General features: G+C 44.7%; 1 protein-coding gene across 1 annotated transcript in view; it reads left to right on the top strand.

Annotated features, from left to right (window-relative positions):
• Positions 1-323: 323 nt before the first annotated feature.
• TNRC6A (trinucleotide repeat containing adaptor 6A) overlaps positions 324-10,717 on the top strand; it is a 42,026-nt gene continuing 31,632 nt past the window's right edge. Inside the window, exons 1-2 of the mRNA XM_083584665.1 lie at positions 324-582; positions 2,510-2,557. Of these exons, the coding sequence (XP_083440791.1) occupies positions 578-582; positions 2,510-2,557 (53 nt within the window). The 5' untranslated portion in view covers positions 324-577. The remainder of the gene's footprint in view (positions 583-2,509; positions 2,558-10,717) is intronic.

Here is a 10,717-nt window from a genome sequence, read left to right as displayed (position 1 = left end):
CAATATTGAGCGAGATGGACCCAAGCCTACCTCGCAGGGTCGCTGTGTGAATAAAATGGAGTGCGGGGAGGGGGAGCGTGTGCGCCACCTAGCGCTCCTTAGAGGAAAAGAGGCGCGCTATAATAAATGCAGCAACTGAGCTGATGAATAAGCCGCTTCCCTACATCCACGGAGAGGACTCTTTTGCCCCTTCTTCCACCACATTTTTTCTAACACTTCGTTCCACGGCGGATCCGCCGCGCCAATTCGACCTCTCTCCCGCCCGTTGCTAGGGCGCCATGTTGGCGGCGACGGGAGCCCCGCCGGAAGTGCTTCCCGCCGACGGGGGGAGGCGGGGCGTCCGCTTCCGGGGCGTGGCGGCGACGGGGCTGCTGGGGAGTCTCCTCCGTGAGGGAGGCTGGAAATGGCGGCGGCTGGGAGGGGGGAGAAGAAGAAGAGGCGGAGGCGGAGGCGGCCGACCCGGGTGGAGCAGCAGCAGAAGGAGGCAGCCGAGGCCACCCTGCCGGGGACCCCCAGGCCGGGACGCCGGGAATAAGAGGCGGAGCAGGCGACACCCCCGCCGCCCCCCCCAAAGCACATGCGGTAAGGAGGGGGCGCCGTGGTCCGGGTTAGGGGGGGGTGTCGTTTGCAGGACAAGGTGCAGCCGGGACAAAATTTTCCTCTCAGATATATCTCCCCAACACCTTAAAAAAAAAAAAAGCCCCTCACTAAACATGGCGCGCGAAGGCCGGGCCTGCCCCCCCCCCATTTTGCTGCTGCGCCAGCGCTCCGCCTTGCACAGAGCTGCCCGAGAGAGAAACGCGCGCCCCGCCGCCGCCGCCCCGTGCCCGCGCTTTGCGTGCGCCTTCGCCCCGGGGAGGCTGCAAAGCGGTGCATGGCGCCGGGGGGGGGGAGGAGAGGGAAGAGAGAGTGGGGAAGAGAGAAAGAGAGAATCTCCTCCTCTTCTGTTTACTTCAGCTGCAAATGCAAGAAAGCGTGAAAGGGGGCCCCTGCGAGGAAGCGGAAATTTCGCTTGCCCCCCCCTCCCCGCCCCGGCCCGCAGCAGAGGATGGCGCGAGAGGAGGAGGAGGAGTGCAGCGCAGGCAGCCGTCCACCCATCCTGCGCTCATTGCAGACAGGAGGCGGTGGGGGCCCTTATGCCAAATGAGAAATACTTGCAGTGAGGCTGGGGAGCAGCCTGCTAGCCCCAGATTTGCCCAGATGGAAGGAAAGGAAAGGATGCCTCCCCCATCCAAAAAATAGCATCTAAGTAGAACTAAAGGGGTGCATGGGCAGAGGAGGTGCTTTCAGTCGAGCTCCCTAGGGTGCATTCTTAGATGGAGAGGAGGGGTTCCCCTGTTGTAATAAATAGCATAAAAGTCTGTGCCACCCTGTTGGCCTGACAGTGGCTGTACCCTTAGGATGCCCTCTGTAGATCCCTGCAGGGTGAGCAGCGTTGAAGGGCCTCGATAGAGTAGAAGTTGCTGAGCTTTTACCTCTTTAGCTGCCAGCGCCATTCACTTATGTTCTGAACCCCCCCTTATTTTAATTGAATGAACACTGGTGAGGTATGAAAATGCCACCCCATCCATTTGTTGGGCACACATTTGTATACAGTAGCAGCTGCGTCTTTAGCAAAACAGCTGGTACAAGTAAGTACGTCACCATGTTCTGTTGCAGGTAGAATCTGGCCGAACCGTTAATCCACCTCCTATAATTCCTTTGCTCTGAGCCCAGAGGGTGGGAAGTTACAGCATGTTTCTAACTCACCCATAGATTCGAATCCCTTTTGGGACATATTGAGAGCACTTAATGTTGTGGTTCCATGTTTGGTGCCTAGGCCTCAGTCTCACCTAGGGCAGAGTGTTGCAAATATGGTGTACCTTACATGCAGTGAATGTTCTTGTGGAGCACATCAAGCAGTAGCAATTTCTGTTCTGAAGCTATATTATTAATAGACTTTCTGTTTGCTAATCTTACAAACTGGTGCTGAGCGGTATAGTTCTAGCATGTTTGGGACAGGGCTTCTCAATGCATTCCAGCTTTGTCTCTGGTGCTATCTGAGTCTATCCTGTTAGCTGCTTTTGCGGGCCTCACTTATCTTTCACCTGCACCTTCACATTAGTGCATCTGATTAAATGGGTCGTTGCCTACAACAGCAGTTTTAAATGTGTTGGTTTTGAAGGTGCCACAAAGCTCTTTCTTTGGGTTTTCTTGCAAGCAGTTGACATGGCTGTCTTCCTGTTGGTGCCAGAAATACATGTTGTGCTCAGAACGGGACTGATGAGGGTTTTCAGCTGCTGAACTCTTGCTTCTCTTGCACCAACGTATGTGTTCGTGTTCACTGCTTTTCTCAATCAGCTAGTGCATATGTGTATTTTTATTCATTGCATATTCATTTCTCATTTAACTGTGCACAATAAAACAATCCTTTAAATCATTGGTCAGACAAGTATGCCTGTATTTGTACTTCTGATTTGTTACTGCCAGGGCTTGTTTTCTTGATGGGGATATGTGTGTTCTTTTTCAGAGTGTTGGAAGCTAAAGCTACCAAAGAAGTCGAAAGAAAACTAAGCAGGTAAGTCAGAAATAAAAGGGCAGAGAATGAACTGAAGGGCATGTAGGAATTGGGAGCTTAGACAATTGACAGTTTGCATGATTTGTTTTAAAAAAATGTGGTGAAACTTCCTTATAAAAAGTAATTGAGCAGAGGGGTCCTTTGTGAAGCGGCGTCCTCCACTCCTTTAAATATCTTGCCGAACATATTTTCTTTTGCTACATTTAAACTGTTGCCAGAAGCAAGCAAGAGCAAAAATGAATGCAGGGTTTGTTTGCTGTATGTGTTTTTCATCCTTGCCTAGCCAGATGGATTTTTATTGGCTGGAAATCATCGCTGGCCTTGAACTCAACACAAGCCGCATCTTGTGAAATAAACATTTGTTCCTTTCTATGTGCTGTATTAAGGAGTGTGAGAAGTAGCTGCTTGCTAATAGCCAGGGAAATTCGAAACTTCCCTTTACTACAGTAGTAATAGAAACTTTGGAATTAGCTTAAGAGTTTGGAGTGGGAATGGGGGGTAAATATCTGACCAAATTATTTTTCAGTACTTTCGTGCTGCTCCTTTATCTTTGCAAAGAGGTAGACCACGATTCCCATAGTGCAGCTAGGCAGTTGAGAATGAGCAGTGCACTTCAAACCCAGGTCACTCAGATCGAAACCCTACAAAGTACCTGCTCAGGTGCTTTCTATTTTCTTGCATTACGCATATATGTCAGATAGTATTCTTTCTGCACTTGCAAGGAACTAATCTTTTAGTGTGGCAGCAACTACACTTTGGAACTCCCTGCCTTATTGCTATCAAGCAGGCGCCTTCACTGTACCCATTTGGGGGCCTGCTTAAAGCATTTCTGCATATGTAAGCCTATCCAGTTACTTAGATGTTGATGTATTTTAGTTTCTTTTGTTTTTAATTATTTTGATATGTCTTTAATTGTTTTTAACTTTTTATTTACGATTTAAATATTTATTGTATACTGCTTAGTAGTTTTGTAAACTGCTTAAATGGTATATACATTTCGTTAAATAGAAACTAAAAGCACTTTTGATTAGGGATGCCTACCCAAATATGTTAAAAGTTGACCTGTGTTTTATTTAGTAATTTTAGCTTAATTACGGGTTTTAATTACATTCTGAATTTTTTTGAAAACAAATACACTTATTAACTTTTTTTAAAAAAAATGTATTGCATATTTCTCTTTTTTATACACTATTTACAGTTAAGCCATCTACAGATGGTTAAATAATGATGTCTAGCCCCACCCAGACCCCCCTCCCCTTGCCACACTCTGTGTTTGATAACTGCCCCCCCTTAACTGGCCACAATTTGGTCTTAGCCAATAGACAGGAAGTTAATTATTTTAAATGTCTGTATACCTCATTTCAGCTCCAACAGCCTCCCGAGCATACACCCAAATGTTGAAATATGAAAACTGTATCTTGTCAAGATTTATACAGTTAAAAACAAGACATCCTGAAAAACCCTAACTGAGTTTACAGAGCAGAAATCAAGGCTACTACATCTTGTCTTGGTTTTGGTTTTTTAATGTATAGTAATTGTGATAGTTCTGCACATCAGTAGAAGGTCAAGAAGAGTAGTTTATTGATAATCTACTGAACATTGCCATTTAATTCTTAGAAACATAGAAACAAGCATATGTGCCATCACTGAGCTGTGGCCCTCTCTACTCCCAACAGTTTCCAGCTGCCATTCATATTTCAGTACTAGTTGGTCGCTGTAATACTGGGAGGTGAAAAGTTCCGATTCTTGCTACATTTTGTAATCCAGGGCTGAGCTGATGTTTAATGGCTGCTTGGAGCCTTTCCCAAGTTCACGAAAATAAAATAAATACTTCAGCAATAAAGCCCATATACAATAACAGCATGAAAATGAACAAGAGCTATAATGAAAGCAGTCAACTTTGCGTTGTTACAAATGAGGAGTAAATAAGAAGGAATATATGTACTCCCTTTCAAGGGAGGTGCTTGTACTTCTGCTTTTGAAGAAAAGAATGCTCCCAGTTGAAACACTCATCTGCAAATGCGACCAAAAAGGGCCCTGTCCTCCCCACTCCCCAATTCCTTCTCGTCTCTATTTGCCTTGGAAGGAAGGGCCCCCTTTTCTGTCCTAGAAAAGAAAACAGTTGAGAACTCTGATTTATGTAAAGGACTTTGCTCACACGATTCTTGCTGTGAAGCAGGTAGAGAAGCAAGTGTAAAAACCCTGAACTCTCCAAGGATGCCTTTGTCTTTATGAACACAGCTGTAGTTTTCTTGGTCAAATCTGTTGCTGCAGGCGTGTTTAAAGTGAAACTGGCAGTGGAAGGATAGTGTGTTTCATTACAGGAGGATTTTTATAGGGTGGCATGGGACTCCTATCAAGCAAATGAATGGTCAGGGGCCTTACACCTCACTGGCAGAGGGTGGCTTAATTGCAGTACAATTTTTACCCCTCTAATCTGTGCGCGTGTGCAGCTAGGGTAAATTTGAAATAATGGTACTGCTTATACTGAAATCACCCAACCTGGCATCTCTGGTGCTAAATAAATAATTGCAACAGAAGAAATGCTGACTAACATTAGAACTTAATGCCATCAAAGCATAACCTGCCGCTGCTACACCCCTATTGGGGTTTAGAAGTGAAACTTCTAAAGGACACGAACTTTCTTTAAAGCAATCAGCACCTTGCTGCATAAAAACAGTATAATAAATGTTGCATTTGTGGTGAGGATGTTTAGAGTGTGTGACATAAGCTATCTGGCCAGAGCTTAGTTGCTCATGCAAGGGGGCTCTGTAACAAATTTTCAGAGTGTTCAATAATGGTCTGAGTCTCCTTCCTGAGCCAATTGCTGCTGCCTACAGCACTGCTCGTGCTGTGGAGTGGTTCATCGTAGACAGGCAGGAATCTTAATGAAACTCTGAGCAGAGTTTCTAAGCATGTGGTCAGATCTAGGGCTGGGCGATAGCTTGTTTTCAATGTTGCAATATATCAGTTAAACATCTTGATATATCACAATATCTGAAATAAGGAAGGAACTTTGCAGAGGTGAACAGGACAATGTCCTGGCAGCTGCTACTACTTAGGGGTCTAAAACAGATAAATGACAATATTATCAATCATCCCACACTCAGTTTCATCAGCAGGCAAGCCAAAATGCATCCCAACAGGACTTTTGGGTTTGGCTACCAAATGGTCCTGTTCAGACAATCCAAAGTACAGCGATGAGTCATAGTGAATAGAAATAATATGGGACTGCCACACTGCCAGCAGGCCTGCTAGGAAGCAGCAGCGGCAGCAGCGGCATAAACAGCTTGCCATGATTGCAGTATGTGTCAGCAGTAGCAGTGATAACCTGCAAGGCCTGGCGGTGGCGGCGGCAAAATCAGTGGTGGCCTGCAAGTCCTCTTGGCAGTGCCAGGATCTGGCGGCAGTAGCAGTAGCAGCCTGCGAGGCCTTGCAACGGCAGCACAAACAGTGGCACAATGTTTTGCTGGTGAGTTATCACAATGTTGAAAACCAGATATCGCCTAGCCCTTACACACATTGTGATTTGCAATATATTGCCAGCTCAAATATTATGAAACAATTATTAGGATGTGAATTTCAAAGCGGTTTTGGATGATATATCACCCAGCTCTAGTCAGTTCTTGCCATTTGTTATGCCCTCTGAAGGCACACTGGCTTCAGAGAAAACTAATGATTTTCCTCCTTTAAGGATCTGAATGAACTCCCTTGGCAAAATATGCTGTTAAGGTGGTGGCTCAACAATTGTGCTTGTGTACTCTGTTTGGGGCAAAAATACTGACTTGTTCGTTGAACCTTCAGGAAATTGTCCCCCCTCCCATTAATTTAATAGATGTTTCTGCACCATCTAACTTGACATGGAAACCCCATTGGATATGATTGTCTGACATAAACCCTCCACACTGTTTTCTTTCTTAAGATCATTTATACCCTACTTTTGACCCTTTTGAAATTGTAAATCACAGCAAATCACAGCAGGGATGTGGGCACACACAAATCCCAAACAGCTGTGAAACACACAAAAAAAGAAGAGCTGTTTTGACATTGACTTGAGCGTGCAAAATGAAACAGACTTGTGGAACCTACTGCCCTGTGTGATCTGACGGTCTAGGAGCTGCTACTGAGAAGGCCTGATTTTACGTCTCAATCTTCCGCACGGTACAAGATGGCAGTACATATAATAGAGTCACGTCTAATGACTGAAATGCCTGGGGTAGGTTTACAGGACAGTGGAAACTTGGCCTGCAGCAGTTAGTGCAGAGATCTGTTGGGGTTGCAACCCACAGCTGATTTATTTTGGGTTGCATCCAAAGTAGCTCTGAGTAACACATTCCGTCAGTGCAAGAGTTTCAGTTTGTGCATTGGGATGTCACTCACCCCTGCAGAATCTTTCCTGGGGTTCCCCAAGACTCTTTAGTAGATTTGGAGAGGGTGCATGTGGGGAGAGAGGGAAAGTCCATCTGGGCAAGTGTACACCCTTGCACTGACTGGACTGTTAGTTGTATACTGCCCTTTATTATTACATTTAGGTTCCAGCTCTCTTCCAAGGAGCTCAGGGTGGAGCACATCATTCTCCCCCTCCCCACAACATCCTTGTGATGTAGATTAGGCTGAGCAATTGTGACTGACCCAAGGCCTCCCAGTGGCCTTCATGGCTGGGTGGGGATTTCTGCCTTGCTCTGCCAGGTCTTAGTCTGCTTATAGGACTGCTGCCCAAACAGTTGGTGTGCCATCCTCATGAAATAATTTAAAATATTTATTGTTTATTTACAGTATTTAATACTCTTCATAATAAAAACAGAGAAAAACAACATACAGAAATTAAAAAATCATATAATCAGGACCAATAAACAACCAGACAATTCTGTCATAAGGTCAACAAGCAAAAGTGCAACAACATAAATTAATATTTCCAATTTATTGACGTGCAGGCCTCAAGGTCAGCCGGGTTGCCAGGTAGTGATGTGTAGGTGGATTTGGTGGCCTTCTTATCTCCCTAGCAGCCAGCACAGGCAGTGTTCCGGAACCTTCAAGGTCTTTGCCTAAGTGGATGCTATAAATGACTTCCAAGTATTTGGAGGTTCACCATCGAAAGTTGTGATGAGTCAGAAGGGGCTGTGCAAGCGGCTCCATTTAACCCCTTCCAGTGCTTGCATGCTGCTTGAGTCAAGAGCAACACTGCCAACCTCCTCCTGCCATTATTATTACTATTATTATTATTTAGATGATGGCTTACGCCACCTTCCAACTTGTTTGCCATTGCTGCTTGACCATAACTTTTGCAGAGTTTCTAGCTTCCCTTCTTCTGGGTACCTTGACTTCCAATGCAAGTCATACAGACCATATGTCTCATATTCCGCTTCGCTTGCCCCCAAAGTAAGAGTGCTGTGAATGAGTTGGCTGTGTATGGATAGTTTGCTCAGCTCCATTGCTGATTTGCGGGAGTCCTTGAGCCAGAGGTGATTAATGTTTGCTTAAAGGTTTTGTCGTCTTGACCTCAAAGCTTTGAACTAATCATTAGTTGCATTTCTAAGACGGGTATTCCATAAATGCACCAAGCAAAAGGCACATAATTTGCGTGAGGCCAGCTGCCTTAAGGCCTGGAATCTAGCACAGGCGGATGTCTGTTTCAGCTCTTTGATTTGCCCTTTTGTTCTTAAACCGAATGTAACTGATTCTTGGGAAGGTTGGCTTCTGCTTGACACTTTGATGTTTGTGAATGAAATTGCCTGTTGAGCCTTTGTAAACAGACTGCCTGGGTGCTTAAACATACAAAGGGTATTCGAAGGTAAAATGTGAGCTATGAGGTGTCCAGGGGGAAAGTTTGTACAGCATTTTTGCATCTTATGTGTAATAAACTTGTGAGATTTTGACCATATGCAGTTGAAGGCAAGTTGATTGAAATTGTGCAAGTTAAATCCGAGCAAGGCAGAGAGATGGGGATATGCCTGTAGTATATCTCACTTTCAGCAAAGCATTTGACAGACACTTTGTGATAGCCTTCTTGATAAGACAGTAAAATCATGGGCTGGGCTTTTGTTCCCTACCAAAAGCTACCCTCCCGTCTTTGATTTTCTTCTGTGATTCATTCTCTAGAGGTGCAAAGGACATGCTATTTTAAATATTTAACAAAAATTAAATACGGCTTGATTGTAAATAGAACCTCCAAGACAGGCATGTGCTTGTCCATCTCCATCCGTTTGTCAGGCAAGATCCCTAAGGGGAGATGGGAAAGCGTCTTCACACAGCTGCTCTGAACGGTGGATCTCAATAGAAAAGACCAACACTGCCTCTTGTTTAAACTCCATGGGCACAAAAGGTTCTCCTAAAGTAGGCATGTGCAAAGTCCATTTTGGGGGCCTAATTTGGCAGTATATGTCCCGGGGTAAAACCCTTAAAAAAGCTCAGCTTCAGTCCTCAAAAAAAAAAAAAAAAAAAAAGCTCAACAATTTTGGTCGGCCCTCACGCGTGTTCACTTCATCAAATCTTGCTCTCTATGAAAAAAGTGTGGGCACCCCTGCTCTAAGATGTGTATGAGCAATATTTAAATGATCAGTACAAGACAGTTAAAGACAGGTATATTAAATATAAATAAATTATAATTAAAATCAACTGTTCAGCTAAAAACATTTAACCACATGTCTGGATACATGCCTGAACAAAAGTATTTTTAGCAGTGTGGAAAAGAGTACACCAAAGGCACTTTTTCTGATGTCACAGTGTTTCCTGAGTATTGATACTGCCTAAGTATCAAGTGAGAGGCAGTGTGGTGTAGTTTGAATGCACGTCAAAGTAGATAAATAGGTACTGCTCTGGTGGGAAGGTAAATGGCATTTCTGTGAGCTGCTCCGGTTTGCCAGAAGTGGCTTAGTCATGTTGGCCACATGACCTGGAAACCGTACACCAGCTCCCTCGGCCAGTAAAGCGAGTTGAGCGCCGCAACCCCAGAGTAGTCCGCGACTGGACCTAACGGTCAGGGGTCCCTTTACCTTAAGTATCAGGTGAGAGGCAGTGTGGTGTAGTGGTTAGAGTGCCGAACCAGGACCTAGGAGGCCAGGGTTCCAGTCCCCATTCAGCTATGACACTCAGGAATTAAAGTTTTAGGATTCCTGTTCTGTTTTTGATTTTCTGCTCAGTGGACTGTATGGTATAAAACCTAGAAAGTATTGAATCTTTTGTGGCAGTTAGAGTTGGTAGCATATTGTGCAGTTTTCAAAATTTCAAAATTCCCAGATCTCTTTCAGGTCTATCCTGAGTGTTTGCATGCTCCTAGTTTATCTGAAGTTGGTAGAAGAAAAGTTTGCTTGCTTAGTTTGTCTTGCATAGTACTGTGATTACATAGCACCTAATTACTTCCATATGAAGATTTATCAGGCTGCAGCGCAAAAGGTGTGAATAGTGTGTGTGCATTCAGTTGTCTGGGCTTCTTTGAACTCTGGGTGTGAGCTGATCCCTGGGTGTGGTCTTGTGCAGGCAAACCTCATTATCTGTGGATTAAATCACCTCCCTATCTGCTTATGCATGCTGCTTTATAACACCAATAGCCCCCTGGGTCCCCACAATTTGGAGTGTCAAGTCTCAAGAGGACTTGAATTGTAATGCAAGCATGATTTGCATACACACACACACACACACATATATATATATATATATATATATATATATATATCACATTGTGATTACTTGGATCTATTGACTACTTGGGTAAATGCTACACATCTGTAAAAGGTTTTCAGTGGAGCATATTACGAGGGGGACAAACATGCTTGCTTTCGGTCTAATTTACTGTCCCTGTAATTGCCTTAAATTGAGACTTTGGGGTTGGTTGGTTGCAACAAGATGCGATAATTGAGGACATGTGGCGCTTAAGTGGGTCAAAACGAGGCCAATAAAACTAGGAGTAGAATTCCATTACAGCTGGAAGGGCTTCATAAAGCAACAATTGTCAAGCTGTTTGCTTAGACCCGTTGAGTCAGGCTAGCGCCATCTTGCGGAGTCTGCTGTGCCTTTTTGTTGATGCAGGGAGCAGACTGACTTGGCAGCAACTTGAATCCCCTCACAGTCCCCACCTTGCCCTACCGGGACCAAGCTATACCTAGCATGCAATCATGTGACACCTTGCCCAATTCTAGCTAATTAGTGAAAAGCAGCCTCTGG

This window comes from Podarcis filfolensis, assembly GCF_964270895.1.
Source record: "Podarcis filfolensis genome assembly, chromosome: 14".
NCBI lineage: Eukaryota > Metazoa > Chordata > Lepidosauria > Squamata > Lacertidae > Podarcis > Podarcis filfolensis.
Note: the sequence above shows the minus strand (reverse complement) of the source record. Positions and strands in the feature narration are given on the sequence as shown.